The sequence below is a fragment of the Amyelois transitella genome, chromosome 13, assembly GCF_032362555.1.
Source record: "Amyelois transitella isolate CPQ chromosome 13, ilAmyTran1.1, whole genome shotgun sequence".
In the NCBI taxonomy this organism is placed as follows: domain Eukaryota; kingdom Metazoa; phylum Arthropoda; class Insecta; order Lepidoptera; family Pyralidae; genus Amyelois; species Amyelois transitella.
This window is the reverse complement of record NC_083516.1, coordinates 2,159,366-2,185,860: the sequence shown is the minus strand read 5'-3', so window position 1 is coordinate 2,185,860 and position 26,495 is coordinate 2,159,366. Positions and strand designations below refer to the sequence as shown.

Here is a 26,495-nt window from a genome sequence, read left to right as displayed (position 1 = left end):
GTCTTTTCAAGACTGTTGGCTCTGTCTACCCCGCAAGGGATATAGACGTGACCATATGTATGTATCATTAAAAGAACGACAGGTTTCTTTACCCTTGTTAAAAGACATCAAAATAAACTTAATATTCTTGTGGAACAGTCCAAGCTAACTTTCAACTTAGCACCACCAAAAAGTTAATCATGTTCACCATTTTCCGTGTACAAACTCAGTGTAATTAACTTCTTAATCTCGTTAACCGATCGTCATGATTGCAATTTAAGTAAAACTTTCTAATCTGGAAGTTGGCAAGTGAACGTAACACTCCGCTGCAGTTAGTCTAGATAAGTTTTAGTCTAGACTTCTAGTGTTAGTGAATTGAAAACGCCATCTTGGGTTTGTTGGGATGGCATCGCGAGTATCCAAGAAGGTTCCGGTTAAATTTATGTACTAAACAATTTTTACTGCTACATTATATGTACTGGATAACATTTAAAATTATTTGTTTTGTCACGCATATTATATATTTATCTATGTTTCTAATTTTAATAAACCTATTTTTTTTATTTCAAGGCGAGAAGCTAAAATAACCTGTCATTCATGCATTCATAAAGACACGTCCCTTGCGGGCTAGACAGAGCCAACAGTCTTGAAAAGTTTCGTTTTATGATAGAATTGATATTCAAATGTGACAGGTTGCTAGCCCCTCGCCTAAAATAGGAATCACAAGTTTATAAGCATTAGTCGCCTTTTACGACATCTATGGGTAAGTGATCGAGTGGTCCTATTCCTTTTTCTATTAGTGCCGTGACCCACACGGCATTCGTTAAATAGTAGGTAAGGATAACGATTATTATTAATGAACACATCACAATGTGGAAAATAAATTATTTGAAATTATTGATATGTTACTTCTATTCATTACTGTTAATAAACAATAAAGTAGAACAGTGTTATGCCTATTATCTAGAATAGTAGAAGTTGTTCTTAGTTTGCTTCTACGTACATATTGAAGTTATTTAACTATGTCACCTATTATTGCAAGTTTCCTACGCGTCAATATATACATACATACGTAAACTCCTTCTTCCTCCTGGCTTTAGTCCCGGTTGCATCCTCACCACTCTGGAGAGGAGCCCGGGGTAAGCTCTTGACCGCGGATCCTGGATTGAGTGATTCAGGTTTTTACACGAAGCGACTCACATTTGACCTCCGTAACCTTTGCTGTTAGTTGCACACTCAGTTGCTTGAATGTGCAGGTTTCTTCACGATGTTTGCCCTCACCGTAATACACACATATATAAAGCACATAGCGACTCCGCAACCTTTGCAGGGGCACCTATCTCGTATTGGATCATATGATTTCACACCCAGTTGCCTGAATGTGCTGGTTTCCTCATTATTTTTTTTCTTAACATAATACATACATAAATCACGCCTCTTTCCCTGCATACTTCTTTCGCTTCTTCGACATTCATAACTCTTTTCATGCAAGCTCGTCGGTTTCGGGTACTCTTGACCTGACCTTTTGCCAGAAAGTCTCGAACAAGATACCAGTCCAGGCCTTCCTACTCCACCAGTCCCATTTGCCTATGCTTTTTTGTTCGTGTTTGTAGTTCTTTCAAAAATAGCGCAATCTGTAAGGTGTAGAGATTCGAATCCAACAGCAAACATCATATCATCGGTAGTAGCAATCAATCTTCTCTAAGAAACGTACATTAGTTTCTTTACTCACTGATCACTGCTGTGGGAAAATTTTAACATTTATCTAAAAACCTTACTAACCTCACAAACTATTGCTGTTTCGCTTTTTGTAATGACGTGAAGCGAGACAGCTATAGGCAGACAACTTCTCGACCCTTGTGAGAAGATGCAAAAGGGAGTTATGTCAAGAGGTTGAAGAATTGTCGATTTTGGTTCCCGTCACTTAAGAATAGGACCACTCTATCTCGTTCTCATGGATGTCGTAAAAGGTGATTAATTAATTTAGTATTTTGGGCTATGGGCTAGCAAAGGCTAGCAACCTGTATTGTTTTTTAATTTAAATACCATCGTTAAGCCATACGACTGAACGTGGTCTTTCAGTCTTGGTAAGACTGATGGCTCTGCATATCCTGTTATGGATAAAGACGTGATTATTTGTATGTATATTAAATATTGTGGTAACAAAAGGGACGTCGGTCCTCTACAAAAAGAGCTCTGGACAAAACGCGATGAATTTTTACATACATACATATAATCACGTCTATATCCCTTGTGGGGTAGACGGAGCCAACAGTCTTAAAAAGACTGATAGGCCACGTTCAGCTGTGAATGAATTTTTAAGATATTTTTATTTTTTCTTAGGCTAAGTACACGTGTGAAATTCGTATAATTACCACAATCGCTACCTTCACTGGTAAATGTAGATAATAATAACCCCTTTGGCGATATCGATTGGACTTCAATAGCGACTACACAGAACATACTGTGTTTATTGTAGTAAAAATATTATTGACCATTATTCTAAAGTAAAAAACTCGACTACTAAATAAAATAGTCTCTAAAAAAAGTACGAAACAAGAAAATAGAGTCTGAAATTATTATGTTGATGACAGCTCATGTATGTGATGAGGGAATTTCGTACATACATACATACAGGTTAAACTTATAACCGTCTTTTTTGCTTCGCCGTAGTCGGGTAAAAATATACGTACCAATAAACTTTGGGCGAAAATATTTTTTTTAAGGTATACCTATACCTACAAAAATTTTTTTTCGCTCATTGTTGATTGGTATCAACTACTACGACGAAGAATAACACAGTTAGTAACTTTCGGACCGTTGTTGGTCTGATTTTGTTGAAATTTAATACGTGTGTAGGTCTGTCAATATTATTTTTAAGTTCGTAGATAAAAATCAGTTGGAAAATTTTTGAGATATTCACAATTTTGTAAAAAAAATTAATATGTTCGCGAGGTCTAGGTTAGCGGCGAACGAAAAGTTTTAATTAATTTTGTATGACAGTAAATTTATTACAAAGTAAACGAATTTGATTGACTGATTCAACGTCGGTCTAATTCAATTATACTCTTGTGATTTCTGTTCACCCCGTAAGGAACTAAGACGTGAAGTGTGTTAAGAGAAGTACAAGAGATAAGATACATACTAAAATCGCTTCTATCTTTATTTTCCCTACTGACCAGGAATCAAACCCGCGCCCTTGGTCGCTCTAAAACGCCATCTGTTTCCCACCCAAGTGTGCAGGATCGATAGACCTTGCAACTTCACGATAATACGAAACAGCTGGAGGCACTAAGCAGTGCCATAACAAACAAGAACTTTTTCAATTTCGTTAAATAGTCTCGTGACTTGCTTTCTTTGTTAAGAAGTCGCCTAGACTATATGGTTACTAACTGGTGTAGTCATAACTGAAAATCAGCGCATTGTGTAACCTCATCATACACATGCATATGCTGAGTGGAAACCCTTTTGGTCGCATCATGTATTTTTTGATAAAATGTTATGTTACATCTTGCGCCAAATAAAGATTTTTCTTTCTTTCTTTCTTTCTAACTGTAGTTCTGTGATAACAGTATAGTCTATGATAGAAAAGTTTTAACACGGAAGTATCCATTTAGTAAGTAATAAAAGTACTCATAATCGACTAGATAATAATTAACTTAAATAATTTTTAATAACTATATTTTGTAATTTCCTAAAATATAACATTATAGTTATTACGAGTGCACAAAAAAAAAAATCTTTGAATAAATGTAGTATTTTAAGCAATTCTTTATAACTCACCCCTTATTCAGGGGGCGGCTGACAATACACGTTATGCTTTGCATCGCTACTCGTATACCATCGTGGAATGCTTGCCCTAATAATATAATAATGCTACATACATACATATGGTCACGTCTGTTTCCCTTGTGGGGTATACAGAGCCAACACTATTGAAAAGACTGAATGACCACGTTCAGCTTTTTGGCTTAATGTTACAAATGCGATTCAAATAGTGACAGGTTGGTAGCCCGTCGCCTAAAAAAAGAATTCCAAGTTTGTAAGCCTATCCTTTAGTCGCCTTTTACGACATCCATGGGAAAGAGATGGGGTGGCCCATCTCTTTCCCATGGATGTCGAAGGAATTAAGGAATAGGACCACTCCTATTCTTTTATGTACTGGTGCCGGGAACCACACGGCACACAATGCTGTTATACTCGTAATTAATAGAAACTATTAAACAAAGAAGAATCCTCTTTCACCCTAAACTATGACAAACAAATCCAACCTTGGAACTAACATAGAATTGATGCAATAAGTTGCCGCCCCAAAGTCTGCTAGCGCTGACCATGAAGATATCAGAACTGGCAAATCGCCAGGATGTTTTTATTAGCTGCACATTACCGTGGCCTTCTACATCCTTATTAGATCTATGGTGCGGTCCTGTCGCAAAATGTTATTGTTATTTTATGCATGTCATTCGATTTTTTTCACTCATGACAATATGATCAGATCTGAAATTGAGGGTGTGAATTTAAGAGTGGAGATGAAAGGAATTTAAAGAAAGGTGTGAATTTAAGCGAATGTGAGGTTTCAGGTGACTTTGTTAACACGGAAAATTAAAGTAAACACGTTACATACATACATAATTAAAGTCACGTCTATATCCCTTGTGGTGCAGACAGAGCCAACGGTCTTGAAAAAACTGATAGGCCATTGATTCAAATAGTGACAGGTTGCTAAGTCGCCTTTAACGACATCCATGGGAAAGGGATGGAGTGGTTCTATTCTTTTTTGTATTGGTGCCGGGAACCACACGGCGTTTAACACGTTACATTAACAAGTATATAACATTAAGTGAAATCCAATTCGCCACACTTAATATATACATACATACATATGATCATGTCTATAATACATACATACATACATATGATCACGTCTATATCCCTTGCGGGGTAGACTGAGCCAACAGTCTTGAAAAGACTGAATGGCCACGTTCAGCTATTTGGCTTAATGATAGAACCGAGATTCAAATAGTGACAGGTTGCTAGCCCATCGCCTAAAAGAGGAATCCTAAGTTTATAAGCCTATCCCTTAGTCGCCTTTTACGACATCCATGGGAAAGAGATGGAGTGGTCCTATTCTTTTTTGTAATAGTGCCGGGAACCACACGGCTTAATATATAATCTGCCTATTACACTTTCACAGGAAAACCGTAGGGCCGATTAAAAAAAAAAATTCTTTTTTTACTTCCTCCGCAAAATTCATCAAAAAAAAAATATTAAATAAAAATTGCACAACTGTACAGTAAAAAGTTATCAACCGCGATCATATCCGATATTGGATCTCGCGGGTGGCTCCGACATTCGAGAGAAAAACTTGGAAAACCGATTGATGTACAGTCGTAGGCAGATATATGTGACCCACGTACATTATAAGCAATAATTATAAGAGAGTGTGTCTTGCGACTGCAAGAATATCCTGCAGAACTACTTAAGTAATTTGACTAATTACTTAAGTAGTTCTGCAGGATATTGTTATAAAAATAAAAGATTTTACTATTTAAATAAATATAAAATAAAAACAATATGTTAAGAATCGGACCACTTAATCTCATGGATGTTACAAAAGGCAACTAATGGAAAGGCTTATTAACATGGGATTCTTCGGTGTGTGCAAATACAGGTTCTTTTTAGAAAAAAAAAAAAAACGGAACACGTCGGTTAGGAAAATTTAACCGTAAATACATGAAGTCACGCCTCTTTCCCGAAGGGGTGGGCAGAGACTAAGACATTTGCCACGATCCCAGCATACTTTTTTTGCTTCATCCACATAACTGCTGATGCAAAACCTTCATAAAAAGTTACCTAGCAAATATTGTATGCAATCAAAGTTAAGAAAAAGTGAAGTTAAGAATAGACTGCCCTTATAAGTACGTGTAGTTATTTTAGTCAAAGAAATTTCTAAGATACTATTCTATGAAGCCCACTGTACCACGTGATCGGACAGTTAGGACAGCGAACAGAAATTGATTCTTTCGAAACTAAATTAGTTTGTGAAGAAAAATTCTAAAACATCATACACAAACGTATGTACCATTTAAATAGAAGTTTTAAAGATTTAAGAATACAAACTTATGTCTCGGCTTCGCTCTTTCGTTCTACGTTCTTTCAATAAATTGCAACACATTAGAAATTTGTATGACATTCATAAAAAATTGTTTATTGTAATGGTGGCTTTGCGTCCTAGGAAATTTTGGGAGAAATATTCTAACCTTGTAGGTATAAGATAAAAACCTATAATCTATGTATAGGCTTGGGATTCTTCTTTTAGGCGATGGGCTAACAACCTGTCACTATTTAAATCTCAATTCTATCATTAAGCCAAACAGCTGATCGAGGCCTATCAGCAAGGGATATAGACGTGATTACATGTGTGTATGTATGTGAAAAACAATGTTTTTATCAATTAACTAAACTATTTATGTACTGGCAATATAGTATACGAGTAAGTACTTAACTGTCAGAGTAACTATTCCTAACTTGGTTGAAAACATGCGGCGTCGCTTATATAATTCTATTCTTAAAATTGGATGTGCAATAAAGGGTATTCATATCTATTTTCTTCTTTCGCTTCATCCACACTCATAACTCTCTAATAAAATACACCCTGTCAAAATTAGGAATAAGTTGTTTTGCACGATTTAAATAAGAAACTCATCCTTTTTATGAATTCGGTTGAAAATTTAGTTCCTTAATTGTCAAATACTACGGAATACTCCAAACATAGCGTCAGCACCGAAAGCAATTAGGGAAACGGCAGAATTTGGTGCCGTTAGGAACGTGTGATTCGAATACGACGGAATAGCTTTGTTTTGCTGACCGTGCCTCGTGTTGCCGAAATATCGATATTTTACCTACCAATAGTTGACCTCAAATAATCTTTAATATCTAGTGTATTCATACATTTAATCACGTATTTATTCATTACGGGGTAGATAGCCAACGGGCCACGTTCAGGCTTATTGATAAATGAGATTTGCAATCTATACTAATATTATAAAGCTGAAGAGTTTGTTTGTTTGAACGCGCTAATCTCAATAACTACTGGTTCGAATTGAAAAATTATTTTTGTGTTGAATAGACTATTTATCGAGGAAGGCTTTAGGCTACATAAAATCACGCTGCAACTATAAGGAGCAAAAAATTATGGAAAATGTGAAAAAATCGGGGAAAATTATTCATCTTTGAGGGCTTCAATGATGAAAACCCGGACAAAGTCGCAGACACAGCTAGTATGAGATATAATGTCGAAATTATTGATACTATCGATTGCACAATTAATAGTTTATCTCAGACTTTGGATATTCAATCGATATAATATCGACTATAGAGTGACAACACAACACTAACAGTACCCTATTGGGGCAGTATTCCAGCAGGGAAGTTCCCTTTCTAAAAGTTTTAATAGAATTTTATAGACAAGGAATTTTCAAACGCGTTTCTTGTACTGATAGATAGATAAAACTCTTTATCGCACGTTGGGTTAAACATACAAAAAAGCACAAAAGTGACAGAGATGGTACAAATGCGGAAAAATACAAAAAATTCAAAATTCAAAATTTTTTATTCATTATTATAGGATACTATTATATCGCTTAATAATTGTCGTATGGTTTAACAACTTGGTTGACGTCAAATAAATTACTTAAAAACTAAGTTTACTGCCGCTTCCAAGGCGTCAGTGCAGAAGAAGCGGTAACAAACAAAATGACTTATCGCTAATGCAATGCCGTGTAGTTCCCGACACCAATTTAAAAGAGGATCATCCATCTATTTCCCATGGATGTCGTAAAAGGCGACTAAGGAATAGACTTACAAACTTGGGATTCATTTTTAGGCGATGGGCTAGCAACCTGTCACTATTTGAATCCCAATTCTATCATTAAGCCAAAAATAGCTGAACGTGGCCATTCAGTCTTTTCAAGACTGTTGGCTCTGTCTACCCCTCAAGGGATATAGACGTGACCATATGTGTGAATGTACAATTATACATATAATAATTTAGTCACGCCTCTTTCCTTAAAGCGTAAGCAGGTCTTTCCACTTTCCACGATTCCTGTATACTTTATTTTTAAAGTACTCTTGACCACAAATTGATTTCACTATTATAAACTTCACACACTGTAATCCGACATGTTTGTTAAGCGTGCAGATAATCGTCCGTTATCGATTGCGGACGTTCTTGCTATATCGATTTTACTGTGCAACCCTGTTCTTGTGGCGTTTTTAATGATAATGTAGAATTAATTCACTTAACTACTGTTATGTTTCGAGTTTTCATTATCATTATCCTTATATATCATCCATCTGTCATCTTAAGAATTTAGGATTTCTTTTTATTAGATCATTAGGGCGCTTGGTTTCAATTGCATAAAAGATTTAACGAATCGATAGGTGCATTGGATCGATCTGCCTAAGACAAAATCCAAGACAGGGTAAATTGAGAAATGCAACGGAGTTCTTACTTCTGTGATCTTCTTTAGTAGGACTCAGATGATCAAGTTTCTAAAGAGCCAGGGACTAAGGGTCCTAAGGGCTCTCTGGCTAGGGACCCGTCACACTTTTGTTACAGCACTTACAATCTCTACAAATGTAGGGCGTTGAAGTATCCTCGTCATAATTGATGTTGGTATAAGTATTTACTTTGAGTTTGTAACACGCCATATTGAAGTACTGTTAACGAGAGAAAAAGGCCGTGTAACAATTTTACTTTAAGCTTATTATAAACAGTAATTAATTTGCAAACAAACAAACAAACAGAGTTCTTTTTGCTGGCCAGTACATATAATTACGTCTATATCCCCTGCAGGGTAGCCAGAGTCAACAGTTTTAAAAAACTGATAGACAACGTTCAGCTGTTTGGCTTAATAATAGAATTGAGATTCAAATAGTGACAGGCTACTAGCCAATCACCTAAAATATGAATCCCAAGTTTATTAGCACATCCCTTATTCGCCTTTCACGACATCCATTGGAAAAGATGGAGTGTAAGGCACGTTATATTTTTCTTGTCATTTTAAATATATACATAAGATATACGCAGAAATAAAGTCATATCCTTTCAATATATATATATAAAATTACCCAAAAACATTTTATAGCATGAATTTCCAGCAAAATTATGTTTGATACGTGACTTGTCCCTAAGGATATTAATGTTTTCATAATGCTGCAACTGCCTCATGGGTTTAGAAAACTGATGTATTGTTTTCAAGAGGTTTTGAGGTACAATGTGTGAAATTAATCCCTATTTTGATCTAGCATCTTTCTTTTTATTAAAAACAAATTGTTATCTATAGGTACTCGTTTAATTACATTAAAAAGGACACTGACTGATCAAGTGACTTATCAATTTGCAACACAACTCAGTTGGAATTTAGGGATTTCCAATTTGTCATTAGGTAAATTTGTCGTAATTCCCGTGGGAATGGAAAGAAGAGGGAATTTTGCGTTTCGCGGGTAATGAGTATTAAAGATATTTCTTGAACTTAAACAACTTAAACACATCATAATGGACTTATATTATTATATTATCTTTTCCATGGATGTCGTAAAGGGCGACTAAGAAGTAGGGTAATAAACTTGAGATTCTTCTTGTAGGCGATATGCTAGCTGTCACTATTTGATTCTCAATACCATTACGTGGCCTTTCAGTCTTTGTTGTCCCCGCAAGGAATATAGATGTGAAAATATGTATGTAGGTACTTAGGTAATGTTTTGAGCAGAAACCACGCTCGGAGCAAATCTTAGTTACACTCTGTTTTTTTTTTGTGAAAATGTACTATTTTTGTAGATCATGTTGTTTTCTTATAATAGTTAAAGAATATAACTAATAGTGGAACCGCTTCTTCGTAAAATTTCAGGATAACGTAATTAGTTCCATTGTGAATAGTGATTAAAATTGTAACATCGAATAAAGAGTTAAGCTGTTAAGTTTTAACGTTGAAGTTTAGAAAGTGACGTAAACAAGCAATTAATTAGTCAATTCTGTTAAAAACATCTGTGATTACGTTGTAACCCCTTAAAAAACTACCAAAGTAAAAATTTCTACTAAAGTGGTAGAAATCGGGGAGATTGATAGTAGATTTAGTAGCGAAGTGTTCTTAAAACATAATTGTGCAGTGCCAAAGTGAATTATAGTGGCATATTCTGGACAAAAAAGTGCGTAATAAAATACAAAATGGCGTTTGCGGCTGCCCGTATGATTTTGAAAGACAAAAGAAGGAAGGCGTCGAAAGAAGACTTCAGGGACCCCAGAAATAGAAGCAAGGTACCTTATTTTATAGTTTTATATATATATTTATATCATTGTAATTCTTTTAAATTTTCGTAATATGTACAAAAAGTTTTTGAAGATATAGTTTCATAAAATGTTTGCAAAGGTTAAAAAAAAAGACAAAACGTTATAGGATATAAGGATACTTTTAAGAAATTATGCTCTAATTCAATATTCTTACTAGTAAAATACTGGTCTCCATATCTAAGCCACTGGCTGTTATAAAAGTAACAGCCCTAAAACTAAATCTTGAAAATAAATCTATTCTATTCTAAAGAAAAGGTGAATCAAAGTTATTTTCAGTAATAACCCTATAAATTAAACCCTTAGTCGCCTTTAACGAGATTCATTGGTAAGTGATGGAGTGGTCCCATTCTTTTTTCTATTAGTGCCGGGAACCACACGGCACACTGTCATTATAGGTATTCAGAATAGTTCATTAGTTCTTCGGAAATTGCTCATTACGCGGCAGTAGGCGACGGTGCGGCCGATAGCGGCCAACTGTCACACCGAAGCAAAGCTATAAACTGAATTTCATGAGCTGTTTGGTGAAGTGAAGTGGTGTTCCTGTCTCTGAAATACAAAGTCGGTTCGATTCCCAGTCAGGTTATAATAAAAACGTCTGATTGGCCCGAGTATTGGATTTTTATTTTTATAGTCTTATGAAATAAAGTATAGGTATGGTTGAGTTAGTGTCTCATAAAAAAAGTCTCGAACTTACTCTGGGGCTAACTCGATCTGAGTAATTTGCCTTGAATAATTACTTAAATTTTAATCATATCATAATATATTTGGTTAACTAGCGACCTGGACCCACACACTTGGCACTTGATTCTTTGAAGAAAATTTCGGGTATAAATTTTCTTAATAATAATTAAAACTTTATTAGATACCTACGAATATTTGAATATTTATTAGATACTAATTTCAGATATTTTCATGATTTTAATGAATATAATTATAATAATATTCACTTCAATGACACACAAAATAAATCGTGTCTCTTTCTTTTATAATTTTATCTCTCTAGTATAGCACACTTTATCTTGGGTCTTACATACATATATATAATTACGTCTGTATCCCTTTCTGGGTAGACAGAGCTAAAAATCTTGAAAAGACTGATAGGCCACGTTCAGCTATTTGGCTTTAAGATAGAATTGAGATTCAAATAGTGACAGGTTGCTAGCCCATCGCCTAAAAAAAGAATCCCAAGTTTGTAAGCCATAGTCGCCTCTTACGACATCCATGGGAAAGAGATACCTATCTAATACTTATGATTGTTTTATCATAAACTAATCGTAAAGGCCTTTAATTGGTTCAGTAAATGTAATTATAGGTATTCATTACTATTTTAAGTAAATGTTGGTCTCTTTAATAAAATAAAATAACTATAACGGTGTGATGGGCGGTCCGTTCCAGCTGCATTTAATTCGATTGTTCGAATGTAACGATTCTGAAATGAAACAAACTTTAATGAGGACTTTAATGACTTACTGTATACGGTATGTATATATGGGTGTTAGTTTCGCACGTATGAATTCACTAAACTTTAAGAATTTGACATAACATTTGTATTGAAATCATTAGTTTTACGCTCATTCACATTATTAAATGTAGACAATGTGCATTCGTCCACGATTTGGATTTAAGAGATCTATATTTGTAAATTGACGTCCGGTGAAAGTGCTGCAGTGTAGTTTGTTCCGCCACTCCTACACATGATATTTGGAAGCGGTAGGATATTAAATTAGATTTGAGTTATGTGACGCCAATAAGTGATTTTGAAAATAAATCTATTCTATCTAGACATATCTAGACCGCGGAAAAAGTACCTTATCTTTTTCTCCGTACTATACAACTTTGTTTGTTAGCAAAACTCTATGTTGCACATAAAAAGAAACGTAACAAAAATAGAAAACAGTCATTGGATTTAGAAAAATATGTACAATGGCTGACTTATCCCAATCGGGATTTCTTAATTTCATATTTATAATATTAGTTTAAGTAACTGCGTTGTCCATACATAAAATTTCACTAGAGGGAAACCGTGAGCGAAAGCTAGTTACAAAATAAAGGATTCCCTTATTTGCATCCACATGAAAAATGCACACAAAAGAAAAATACAATCAGTGTATCGATTTACGTAAAGCGCAAAAAACGGCCATCGCGATCTCGACCAGGCCCTGTACCACATCACGCGCAACGCCGTATTTATCGCGCAAAACACTATCGCTGTCCCATTTTATGTATGTATATAGCCTCATGAAAATCACGAACCTTTCGCGCTCAATCCGCATTACGTTCAGGTCGACACCCTGATTGATAACTGAGCCATAAAGTTTGGGACATCAGACGTATTGATTGAGCGTTCAAAGGAAATGCTTTGTTGTTAAAATAAATAAATGTATACTCACAAATCATTGGAAATTTAGTTATTCAAGATCTACGCCTAATTTTGTCCGTAGTGTTACGCTTAGTTATTTTAAATCTGATATTTGGTTTTTTATATTGCAGACGATTTTATATATATGACTATATATAGATTGCATTTAGTCTAAATGCAATAACTGAATATATTTTTATTATTTAATTTATAAAAGACCAAGCAGTGGGAAAGCATAGCCGAACGTATCTTGATCAAATCGGAGACGTTCTAGTAAAAGGTCAGGTCAAGAGTACCCGAAACTTACGAGTTTAAATGTGGATGAAATGGAAGAAGTATGCAGGGATCGAGGCAAGAGGAAAGATGTGATGCGTGTGTCTCTGCCTACCCCTCTGGCGAAAAAGCGTGATTTATGTATGTTGTATGTAAAGCAGAGTGAGTATTACAAAATTCCCCACAAACTTGTATCAAATATATCAAATAAGTTTACATATAATAATAATAACTTGTACTTGGTAAAAAAACTCTTGTAAAACTAAACTCTAAACTCTTATAAAAGAGCTTTAGAAAAAAAAATGAAAACTTTTTGTACACCACCGAAAACTTCCCTCGTTACTGGGAACTGCCAAAAAGATATATCTGGCAACATTTTTCAATCCATTTCTCTCTGGCAGGCTCGGATTGGAGTCGATTCAATGTAGCGAACTTGATTTGATATATGCCCACGGAACGAAAATTTCAGCTAGAATCATGTAGGATATAGCCATTTTATATGTAACATCTTTTTTTTTTGTCCCACACCATAACAAAAAAAAATATATAGCTATATATTTCTTTCTTTACGTGTAAATACCCTTTTGTAGGTTTTTTTTTTTGATAACATTTTGTATGAATATGGAGACCAGTATCACAATGTAGTAAGCGTACAAACAATTTTTTGGTTACGGAAAAAAATAAAAATCAATATTTTATTCAGAAAATAGGAGACTTTTTCCGTCCACTTTACATTTCTTTTAATTAAATTTAAGTTATGTCTAATTTATAAGTATTTTTCAAAGAGCTACAAACTATACCTAACCCCCTGAGGCTAGCAGCGGCAATTTGCAACTTATTACCATTAAAAAACTGAATTAAAAATTAATTACATAGAAAATATACCCTAATAGTGAATGCAAATTATATTTCTTTATTATAAAATATACTTATTTTTTTCCTAACTGGATGATTTATTGCGAAATTTAAGTAACAAAAGTATGATAGCTTTAAATAATTACTTTATAAGATTTTAAGTATAGTTTTTTTTATACTAATTCTTGTAAATTGTGATGACATAATATTTATGTGTAAAATGACTTCGGAATTTTTTTCCTAACATTTTCAGGTATCTACGGGAGGCGAAGATATCTATACAAATAAAAAGAATACAGTACAAACCTTTAACGCTACATGCACACTGACATCAGCCATAATTGTCTTACATTAAATTACATTAATTATGGTTAATATTTATTAGGCACATGTTTTTGAGGCATCTTTCTAGTCGGCCATGATTTAAAAACATATCTCGTAAAATTTCGAATGAAGAACAGCCATTAGTACTGTTCTTATTTTGAAATTCGCGCGGAATTACGCATTATTAACTTATACTGGGCCTAGCATAGAGTTCATTATTTTTTATGGTACCCTAGAAGGTACTTATTAATTGTATCATTAAATTTCTTATTGTTAGTACGTAAGTAATAATGCAATTTATATTCAAAATTAATGCCGACAGGTCGATGCCTAATGTAATACGAAGAACATAATTGTTGTCGTAAATATAATTCGATGTTGCTGAATGTCTTGGCAAATGCTTTAAATGTTGGAAAAGTACTCTTTACATTAAAATGTATGGTATGGTTTTTTGAGTAAGTAAATTTGTATTGAGGGACTTTATTAAAAAATATGTAGTTAGGCATTTTGCATCTAATCTGCAACGTTTTTAGAAAAAAAATTGTCTATGAAAGAGTATTTCGAAATATATAAATTTGAAATCTGTAAAAATACGGGTAATACTAGTCTTTTTACAGATTATTTTATAATTAGGACTTACTAAATTAATTTAATACTGTAAAGAGTTACTTGAGGTTTGCGAAATTCTATCTCGCTTCTCTCTGGCGATTTTGAAAACATGACTCACTATTTTAATGTTTCTATTTACGTTATACACGAAGGAATAGCTTGCATTATTTGATCTGTTTTATGTGTTGGAGTCCCAACTGAAAATTCGATGGAATTAAATGATTAATTTATTTAATTCTTTCAAAATTACGATTAGCTTGATTAACTCTTACAATTTAAAATCTAATTAATTTAAAAATAAAATACCGAGAAATGGAAATGTTTTTAAAAATTAAATTTAAATGACATCACTTTACGACACGACAGCTTAAAGCATTATTGAGGTATAATTTTGAGTTGTGACTCCAAAATAACTGTGCGTGTATGTTACTGAAAATGCTCGTTAAGTATGAAATATTATTGAGAGCTAAAAGTTATTTAGATTTTTCTATTGATTTTGTGAATCGTGTCATAATTTAAAAAGCTGTATTGCCCCAAGGTAATGCCGTGGCTTGTACTGAAACATGGGTTCAGAATTTTTCTAAAAAAGCTACATGTATATTATATTTACCAATCTTTTTGGAATTAATAAAATTAAATAAGCTCACACTAAAACTACAATAACAAAAACATCAAATTTACTTTTTATTTATTGAATTTTTTTTATAATACGAGCTTTGCAGTAGCATACATTTGACTAACTGTTCTCTGTGTACCCGACCAACAAGATGAGATGCACTATCTTCTTTTTCAACTGGCACGATGCACTATCTTACTCTGTTTAGATGGTAAACGGTCTATAAATTTTATTTGTATCTTTGGTGTGCCAAAATTGGAGAGATTCATTGCGCCGCGGTCTTATCTAGCGTTGTTTACGTCTTTTTTGGAATGTAAACATGTTTTTAGAAAAAAATTCAATGCTCGTTCATGCTTATTTTTCTTAAAGCAATAGGTAGGTGACGGAAGTTTTAAAATACTACTATTAATGCTTATAAAATAGTTGCGAGGGCTTCATAAATGTAATTTGATAATATTTGAAATTTATTAAAAGAAAATTAATTAAAAAATTATGTATTGAAAATCTATGTGACTATCCATTGACCAGAATTAATAAAATTGAAGGATTATATGGGAAGCTTCGTTCTCCATTGGAATACAAAACCAATAAAATAAAAAAAAATCAAGCGCAGGTTTGCACTATAGCGAAAACTAGTCTAAGAGATCATTTCTTTATATTTATATGATTTTATACACATAAATGTTATGTGTTTCTATGTTCTACGTATTAGACTTGAAACAGCAAATAGGAAAGCAAATTGAAAATGAAAAATTCATTTTATTCGCTTACCTGCACAGAAACTTGTAGGATTGAAATGGTGATGGCGAAACAAAATTTCTACCATTCATTTTTCAGTTGGATTCGCTCCAAAAGATTCATACAATATAAATAAGCAAGTGCTTCACTTGTAAAATTGCTTAAATTTACATAAAAGCCACATAAAACGATTTTAGGTAAGTACTATATATAAATTGAAATAATTAATTAATAGAATAACATAATGTTTAGCATTTTGGATATTGGCTGCCTCGGTTTGTCAGTGTGTTAGTTTGACCTTATCTAATAATATTAAAAAAAAAATTGACTTGAAATCTTCCAGAATTAAAAACCAATACTTCAAATTATTAAATTTCGAACAGACTATAATATCTCTGAGAAATCATAATTGGATAGGACTGGACTTTAAGAAAGAAATCTCTACATTGCTAAAGATTTTATTTGTTGATTCTTTTTACAAAATATTAGAAAGCAAAATTATTGGATACTTCTTAGATTGCCATTAAAATAATTTTTGTTATGTCGGTCTCGTCATTCGTTTTACGAATTCAATCTTCAAGGACCACAACAAATAACAGCAATGAAAAATCTCCTTCATAATTTTGGCATCAAAATATAAAATTCACAGAAGAATCCCGTTTACCTCTAAACTGTCACTGGCATGTCAATCTTCTTGGTCGTCGCTGTGTGTGCTAGTGTATAGGAACGACTGTTTCTTCTTTCAGGCCCGGAGCGCTAGCACCAGTAGCTTTAGGAGTGTAAGTCAGGTAAAGACATTGGTAATGACGCTTCTCACGCTAGTTTATCATTCCGACTGTTATTAAGGGTGGCGATGATTTTTTTGTTGGATTGTGTGGTGGATTTGAATTGTAGTCGTTCAGTTATTAAAGATTTTTTAACTCTTTAGTTTTAAAACAATATTGTTTGGTTTTCAGTTGTCAGTCAGTTCTCTGTAATCGTAACAAACTCTCGCTAGTTACCTTTTTAGTTAGTGTAAACAACTTTTCTTGAAATATTATCGAAAACGAAACTCTAAAAAATGTAATGCATTTGCATATCTAAATATTAATATTATCTAATGGATATACAATTAGAAAAAATAGTTATTATTTAATTTTTCGAAACCTTTGAAGTAACTTCATCAGAAATTACAAATTTATTCAAAGTTTCACTTCTGTTTGTTCAATAATAGCAAGGAATTTTAAACTTATACCATTTCGTTATACTTTTTTTAAATTATTACTAGTATAAAAACCTTTAGTTTTGAGATACTCAAATATAAAAAGAAATCATTGCCAACCTTGTCATTACCCATGTGTCATTTGCGTTATATATTTGTAGTATGTTTTAGCTGTAGCAGTAGAATCATCATCACCTGATAGAAACCGACGAAAAAGGTAAGACAGAGATCTTTCAAACACATATTGTGTGAAAGATCTCACATTACAGACATCACCATAGTAGAACTTACAACAATTTCTGACATTAATACTTAGATACTAACAACAATGAATTTTATTTGGATACTTATCTACAACATTAAGGGACATTATAACGCTACTACGCTATTCTAGATTATCTTACTTTAGATATTAGATTATACTTATTTCTATGAAATTGACAATAGATTAATTTAAAAAAAAACATTATTTATTAAAAAAAAGTTATTCGCTACAGAAGACAGAAGGAGAAAAGAGGAGAGAAATAATCAAATTTAAAGTATTATACTATGAAAATAAAATGAGAAATATTTGTCAATAAAAATAATAACTGACATTTTTTTCTAAATGACAAGTCATGGCGACCATTGCTATGGCATACGTAAAGGTTGCCTACAGTAGCTGATGTAAGGTCTTCCTCATTAACTACAAGTTTTTCATCAGGCAGCGACTGTAAAATTTTGCAAATTTCTTAACATGCTGTTTTTATTGGATGTTTGAATGCGTTTGATTCTCAATCTACCTTATGGTAAGCAAGTTAAGGTCTAAGGTGATGATACTTACAAAAGAATACAGGTTTTTCGCAAATCCCACGGGAACTATAGTTTTAACCGGGATAAGTTAGCCTATGTTCTTCTCCATGCTCGTATATTAATAATTATTAATACGAAAAATTTCAAGAAAATTGGTTCAGTAGATGACGCGGTAAGAGACAAAAAGTGAACTATTCATTCATTCATAAAATCACGTCTACATCAGCCGTCGGTAGACTTTCAGTCTCTTCGTAATGTAAGAGTTATCAAAATATTGTTATTAAGTTTCCAGTTTAAATTTGGAATACAATTTTTACTTTGATTTCGATTATCACGAAGCTATTTAAGTTACATTAAATACGGTAACCGTTTAATGTAATGGATTCGTCACTTTTAAATAAATCTATGGCCTGCTTAACAAATCTGAACTTAGTTTACCCAGGTTCAGAAGATCAAGAATCACAGAGTTCGGAACACCTCGACTAGTTAGTTACTCTTTACTCTGTGGCATAACCAATGGAGTATTCTCAAATTGCCCTTGTTAAAAGAACACACGACATCGTGGAAAAATACATTTCATTTCCAAGGTAATTAGTGTAACTAACCCATTATCGTGATAAGCATCGTCAATTTTTATGGCGGAATAAAAATGGCGGCGGTCGTTTGCGTCAAAACACTCGTTAAGCCGACCTGATGTTAGAATATACCATAGATAACAAAATAAAAATTATAAAATGTTGTTAGTAGCGCCATCTATGTAAACACATTGAGTAACTTCCTTTCTAAATAAAATTAGTCTATTACGGAATGCAACGTGTTTTAATAGGTTATGGGCGAATATCCATTATTTTTTCGGTTTTTACTGTGTTAATTCAGTGTAAAACAGTCGAAAATTGTTGCTATTTCGTTGAAATATGGCTGTGAACTATTTACAAAGTGTTCCGAAGTTGAAAGGACGCGAAAACTATGACGAATGGAGTTTCGCGGTCGAAAATCTTTTGGTACTCGACAACCTGGTGAACTATATCAAGTCGAAGCCAGATGCCAACTTCGAGACTAAAGCATCAGATGACGCAAAAGCCAAGGCGAAGCTTGTTTTAACCATTGACCCTGGATTGTACGTGCACATCAAAGAAACAAAAACATCTTTGGAGTTATGGATTAAACTGAGGACAATGTTCGATGACTCAGGTTTTTCTCGTAAAATAGCTTTATTGAGACATTTAATCTCGTTACGACAAGAAAATTGTGACTCCATGACTTCATACGTCACGCAAGTAGTCGAAACGGCTCAGAGATTAAAAGGCACAGGATTTACGATCACTGAAGAATGGGTCGGTTCATTACTATTGGCAGGTTTGCCTGATAAATACTCGCCTATGATCATGGCTATAGAGCATTCAGGAATGCAGATTACCACCGATGCAATAAAATCTAAATTGATTGATATGGAGGTTTCAAAAAATGACATGGATTCCAGTAACGCTGCATTTGTTGCACACATTAATAATAAGAAACAGAAATATAAAAATGGCGCGAACTCAAAAGTGACAGTGACAACCAATGCGACAGGCGACAAGATTCTAACCTGCTACAAATGTAAACAAACGGGTCATTATAGAAACCAGTGTCCATTATTGCAGAAAAACAAACAATCAAATGCTTTTAGTGTGGTATTTTTAAATGGAGATTACAGTACAAATGAATGGTACGTAGATAGTGGAGCAAGTGCACACATGACGGCCAACAAAGCATGGGTAAAAGAAGCAAATTTTACGCCGTATTTGTCTGAGATAACCGTTGCGAACAATATGAAAGTGCCTGTTTTGTGTTCCGGTAACGTACAAATTTCAACCGACTGTAACTACGACATCATGGTTAAAGATGTGCTATGCGTACCAAGATTAACTACGAACTTGTTGTCAGTGAGTGAACTAATAAGAAAAGGAAACAATGTTGTTTTTGAAACAAACCAATGCTACATTCGTAACAATAAGAATGTGTTGGTAGCCACAGCAACATTAACAAACGGAGTGTATAAGCTAAATATTAAAGTAGCTGATTGTATGCTGGCAGCACCTACTGCAGCAAGTGCAGAGCTTTGGCACAGGCGCTTAGCACATATTAACAGCAATGATTTAAATAAAATGAAAAATGGCATTGTGAATGGATTGTCTTACCCGGATACTAGTGATATGACAAAGACTAAATGCATAACTTGTTGCGAAGGTAAACAAATGAGGTTACCATTTCATCATGTTGGACAAATTAGCACAGAAACACTACACATCATACATGCAGATGTATGTGGTCCCATGGAAACAAAGTCCATAGGTGGTGCTCAGTATTTTGTCTTGTTCATCGATGATCACAGTCGTATGACTTTCATATATTTTCACAAACATAAGAATGAAGTTTTCAAGATATTCAAGAATTTTAAAGCAATGGCTGAGAATCAGCAGAATAAAAAAATTAAAATATTGCGTACAGACAATGGTGGTGAATTTTGTAGTAGTGAGATGGAAAAGTACTTACTCAGTGAAGGAATTATTCACCAGAAAACAACTGGATATACACCAGAGCAAAATGGTGTGTGTGAACGTGCTAACAGGACTATTGTAGAGAAAGCACGATGCTTACTTTTTGATGCAAAATTGGAAAAGAAATTCTGGGCTGAAGCAGCCAATACAGCCGTATACCTGAAAAATAGATCTGTAACTTCAAGTTTAGAAAATAAAACACCGTATGAAGCGTGGTATAAAACTAAACCAGATTTAAGTCATATACGTCTGTTTGGCAGTCCTATAATGGTTCACATACCTAAAGAACGGAGATTAAAATGGGATAAGAAGGCAAAAATGCATATTCTTGTGGGGTTCTCAGAAACAGTGAAGGGATATCGTGTATATGATCCATCAAAAAATATTGTGACTGTGAAAAGAGATATAATAGCGATGGAAGATAAAACAGTATCATCTAAGATCAATGATGAAGATACAGCAGAATGGATTCAAGACAATGTTGAAACTGAAGGGCATGAGTCTCCAACAACAAATGAAGATTGCAGAGATTCAGTGGGGGAGTCTCTAGTGAGTGAATCTAGCAATGTTTCAGATTTGAATACGTCTGTATACACTGATCCAACTAGTGATGAAAATGATGATGATACAGTTACCACATACACAGATACAGATATCTCAAGCAGTGAGTTGCAATCAATTCCAGGATTACCAAATAAGAGACTCCGAAAACCTCCAGAACGTTTTGGGTATGGAAACATTTGTTTATCTAATTCTATTCCAGATGTCGAACAAATAGATTTCTCAGAAGCGCTGAATGGACCTGAAGCTGACCAGTGGAGAGAGGCCATGCAAGAGGAATTGCAGTCATTCAAGGATAATGATGCATGGGAAATTGTCAATATACCAAGTACTGGATCAATTGTGCAACACAAATGGGTGTTCAATAAAAAACTAGATATAAACAATAAAGTGCGGTACCGTGCGCGACTTGTAGCCAAGGGTTTTACGCAGCGGCGTGGTATCGATTATGAAAACACTTTTTCTCCTGTTGTAAAACATTCTACGCTGAGAATGTTGTTTGCTTTGAGTGTACAGTGGAATATGGATATAACTCACCTGGATGTAACAACAGCTTTTTTAAATGGACATTTAAGAGAGAATATTTACATGTCTATTCCAGAGGGTGTTCTAAATAAGCAAAATGGAAAGGTCTTGAAACTTAAAAGGGCCATATACGGGCTAAAACAGTCTTCTTTAATTTGGTATGAAAGAGTGAAAGATTGTTTGCTTAACTATGGTTTTAAGATAAGTAAATACGAACCTTGCTTGTTTACATGTTTTAATAAGAATGTAAAGATTATTATAGCTGTATATGTTGATGATTTTTTAATATTTTCTGATAATGTTACAGAAACTGAGAAATTGAAAAATGTGTTAAGTTTAGAATTCAAATTAAAAGATTTAGGTTTTGTTAAACGTTATTTAGGCATGCGAATTAATGTAAATAAGGAATGTAATACTATAACTGTAGATCAGCAAGAATATATAGAGCAATTATTAGTAAAGTTTAATATGGAAGATTGTAAAACTATAGATACCCCTATAGAGAGTAAACTGAACTTAGAAAAGGCTGAAAATTGTATAGTAAATATTCCATATCAAAGACTAATTGGAAGCCTTATGTATTTGGCAGTTTTAACTAGACCAGATTTGTCATATTCCCTTAGTTACCTTAGCCAGTTTAATAACTGTTATAATGAAACACATTTTAGCTATGCTAAACGAATATTAAAATATTTAAAGAAAACTAAACACTATTGTCTAACATATCATAAGGATAATATAGAACTAACAGGTTTTGTTGATGCAGACTGGGGTAGCGATAGTATAGATCGTAAGTCTTATAGTGGATTCTGTTTTGTATTGAATGGTTCTGTAATTTCATGGCAAAGTAAAAAACAAAAGTCTGTCTCTCTATCCAGTACCGAGGCAGAATATGTTGCACTTTCAGAAGCGTCTAGGGAAGCTATATACTTAAGAAATCTAATGTATGAGCTTACTGGTAAAAAGTGTGCCATTAAATTGAAATGTGATAATCAAAGTGCATTAAAATTAGCAACAGGTCATCAGGCACAAGCTCGAACAAAACATATTGATATCCGCTTTCATTATGTTAGAGATGCAATTAAAAATAAATTAATTGATATTGAATATATTTCAACACAAGAAATGCCTGCTGATTTGCTCACCAAAGGCCTTTTGTCAACTAAGCATTATATGTTTATGAACATGTTGGGTATTAAGGAAAAATAAAAAATTGTATTTTGTTTAGAAATTCACATTTATTTTGTTAAGTGGGGGTGTTAGAATATACCATAGATAACAAAATAAAAATTATAAAATGTTGTTAGTAGCGCCATCTATGTAAACACATTGAGTAACTTCCTTTCTAAATAAAATTAGTCTATTACGGAATGCAACGTGTTTTAATACCTGATTCCATGACCGGGCCGCGATGACTGCGAGCAGCTTGTGGCATTATGGGTCGGGGTGACTATTACTCATTATCTTTTTTTTTTATTCCCTCTTATTTTCGGCCAGTCCAGGCAACATTTCTTGCTTACTTTTATCTTTGCATCAATGTGGACAGACAAAAACATAGCAAATAATTTCAAAAAATTTTGTTTTTTTTTGTTATCTTTATTTCCAGCCAGGAATATGTAATATTAGTCAACTTCTTTATTAATCTTGTACTGGTCAGTACCGAAGTTAATACATCTATGCGTGCATTATTTCATTTCCATAAGTCGCCTTTTAAGACATTCATGGTAAAAAGATGAAGTAGTCCTATAAACCACACAGCACATAGAAGTTCAATAAAATTACTCATCTCGACAGGAGTTTTCAAGGAATAGTCCCTTTTCAGCCAGGGTTACCTATTCAAGTTGGAAATAGGTTTATAGGTCACAGGAAATCGTATCGCCGCCGGTTCAGTTGATTTCATGCAAATTTTGACTATTACAAACAGGGAACATTTACGCAGATATCATTCGATGCATGAATGACTTCATATAATAGCATAAAGAATAAACAAAATATTTAAATGAGGCTCTTTTCATCAATAAGCTCTAAACAGCTGATTGTAGCCTTTCAATCTTGTCAAGACTGTCGGCTGTAACAGCCCCGTAAGTGATAAAGACGTGATTTGTACATTTATTGTATGAATGTTAAAAATGAGGTGAGGTCCAAGATTATACCATGATGATACCTTGATCAAATTGGAGACGTTTTAATAAATGGTCAGGTCTAGAGTACTTGAAAATTGGTATATATAATATATTCCCCCTTGCAGGGTAGACAGAGTCAACAGACTTGAAAAAAATGAAAGGCCACGTTGAGCCACCTGGCTATATGATGGAACTGATATTTATAGTCCATCGCCTACAAGAGGAACCTCAATTTTATAAGCCTATATCTTAGTCGCCTTTAACGACATCCATGGCAAAGATTATTACTTTGCAATGACTAGTACTATTCTAAAGTGCTGGAAACCACACGGCACTACCCATATACCTAGCTATAAAGTTAAAGTATTTCAAATTGCAATTAAAAGTTTTAGCAGTAAAGTTCACATACAAAGTGCAACTTTAAACGCGGCTGTAACTGCATTTCCTTTCAAGCGAACTGAACCAAACTACATTGCGAGATCTGTAATGGATAGACAAAAAATATAACCGCGAGTACTGAAAGCCACTACTATAAATTTTTGTGAGAAAATAAAACTGTAACAAATCGCAAATACGAAGACTTGTAACAAAATAAATTTTAACATTTTTTATTATATTATTATGCATGTACGGTGAAAGAAACCTATGAATCTATTTTCAAAAAAAGAGTTTTTCTGTAAATTAAGGTTCACCCTTTTACATTTTTTTTAACAGTAATAAACTTTTTACTTTTTTGACGAAGTGGCCAGCATCTTTTTTTTTCTTAACATAAATAGTTTTGTATTAATATTGTTGTAACCCGTTCATCTACTGCGTATTTTTGTTACTTTTTTTCGCCTGTAACGTATAACTTTAGGTCAGTTTACGTGCCCCGCACTGTTAACAAACATTGGTACCTAAATAACACTATTAACATATAGGTAAGTAGGTATCACCTGACCATTTGACCATGATCACGTGAAAACCTTTCCTTATTTAAAATTCTTTGTGAGCTAGTCTATAGCTTCAGGGAGTGTGCAAAGTAAAGGCTGAGGCTTGTTTGACAGTGCAGCCTATTTTAAATCCAAAAGTTTGTAATAAATGGAAATCTGGCACGATTTCATGTATCAATAAGGTGAAAGATGAAATGAAATGGTCGAAACGAAAAATTTTCGTCAAAAGATGCTTAATCCAACCTTATAGAGGTTACGTCTATTGATTCAGCTATTAAAGAAGGTACCTAAAAAGGAATTTCTATACAAATATTTTTTTACCTATCGTAAACGATTGAGCTAAAAAAGTGTTTTCATAAACCGCCGAGCTTGCATGGAGAGAGTTATGAATGTGGTTGAAGCGAAGGAAGTATGCAGAGATCGTGGCAAGTGAAAAGGGGTAGTCTCTGCCTACCCCTCCGAGAAAGAGGCTTGATTTTATGTGTGTATGTATCAATAAAAAAAGAATTGTTATCAAACAACAACTATCATTTTGCCATACAGTCAAATCCTTTGCCTTTTCTAGACTATTGGCTCTGTCAACAACGGAACGGATATATACGTGATTATATTCATATAAAAAATCAGCTATTTGTCTTCCCGTTAAGATTGTAAAAGTTTATCAAGATAAAGGTTTATAATGGGCTTCTTCGAGAGGAATCTCTTTAACGCTTTGACGCCTAAACAAAAACAGACTAACAAATAAACTATTGCCATCTTCTATCCACGATTAAAAGATTCGACGGCCTCTGTGGCAGTACGCTTGTCTGTGAGACCGGAGGTCCCGGGTTCGAATCCCGGCCAGGGCATGATGAGAAAATAACTTTTTCTGATTGGCCTGGTTCTTGGATGTTTATCTATATAAGTATTTATTATAAAATATAGTATCGTTGAGTTAGTATCTCGTAACACAAGTTTCGAACTTACTTCGAGGCTAACTCAATCAGTGTAATTTGTCCCGTATATATTTATTTTTTATTATTATTTATTTCCCTCTCACGATTTTCCCGCGGTAAGTTTAACCACAGCCGTAGACATATAAACAGATTCATGCAAGAATCCCCCCAAAGTAGGCAGTTTACATGCGACTGAGGTAGCCGAGTACGTTCTGTGATAATTAAGTCTTTGTACGTTCCTCTCTTTGTGCTCCTTCCGTGAATGGAATGAGATTCACGTCAATGCACTAGTATTTTTTCTCAAAGTCTCTTCAAATGCAAAGAACTTTAACGTTAAAGAGTAGTTTTATAGAGATTTGATTTTGACATTGTTGATTTAATTCCCCGAATGGTGATGATGACGACGATATGTATGAAGGAAGATGGTACAAGTATTAAATGTAAAATACTTACTTTGAATAGAATTTCTATATATGGCTTCGTATTATGTATAGGTGTGATTTTCTGTATGTAACTATAGTTATACTATTCACTCATACTATTCACTGAAGGGGTAGGCAGAGACTATTTGTTCCACTTACCATAATCCCTGAATACTTTTTCTGTATCAACTAAAAATACAAGCTCGCCATTTTAATGTACTTTGACTTATCTTTTCGTCAGTATGTCCAACGTCAATAAGAATACTTGTTCCTTAAAAATTTAGGCAAATTCCTGTAGCTGCCTGCCTGGCATTGCCTGAAAACTATTATTGACAGCTAAGTTCTTAGTCTCCTATCTGT

The 26,495-nt window shown here is 33.8% G+C and overlaps 1 protein-coding gene across 1 annotated transcript in view; it reads left to right on the top strand.

Annotated features, from left to right (window-relative positions):
• Nucleotides 1–10,207: 10,207 nt before the first annotated feature.
• LOC106137910 (calmodulin-A) overlaps nt 10,208–26,495 on the top strand; it is a 69,885-nt gene continuing 53,597 nt past the window's right edge. The window contains exons 1-2 of the mRNA XM_060947296.1: nt 10,208–10,297; nt 16,851–16,892. Coding sequence (XP_060803279.1) covers nt 10,208–10,297; nt 16,851–16,892 — 132 coding nt within the window. The remainder of the gene's footprint in view (nt 10,298–16,850; nt 16,893–26,495) is intronic.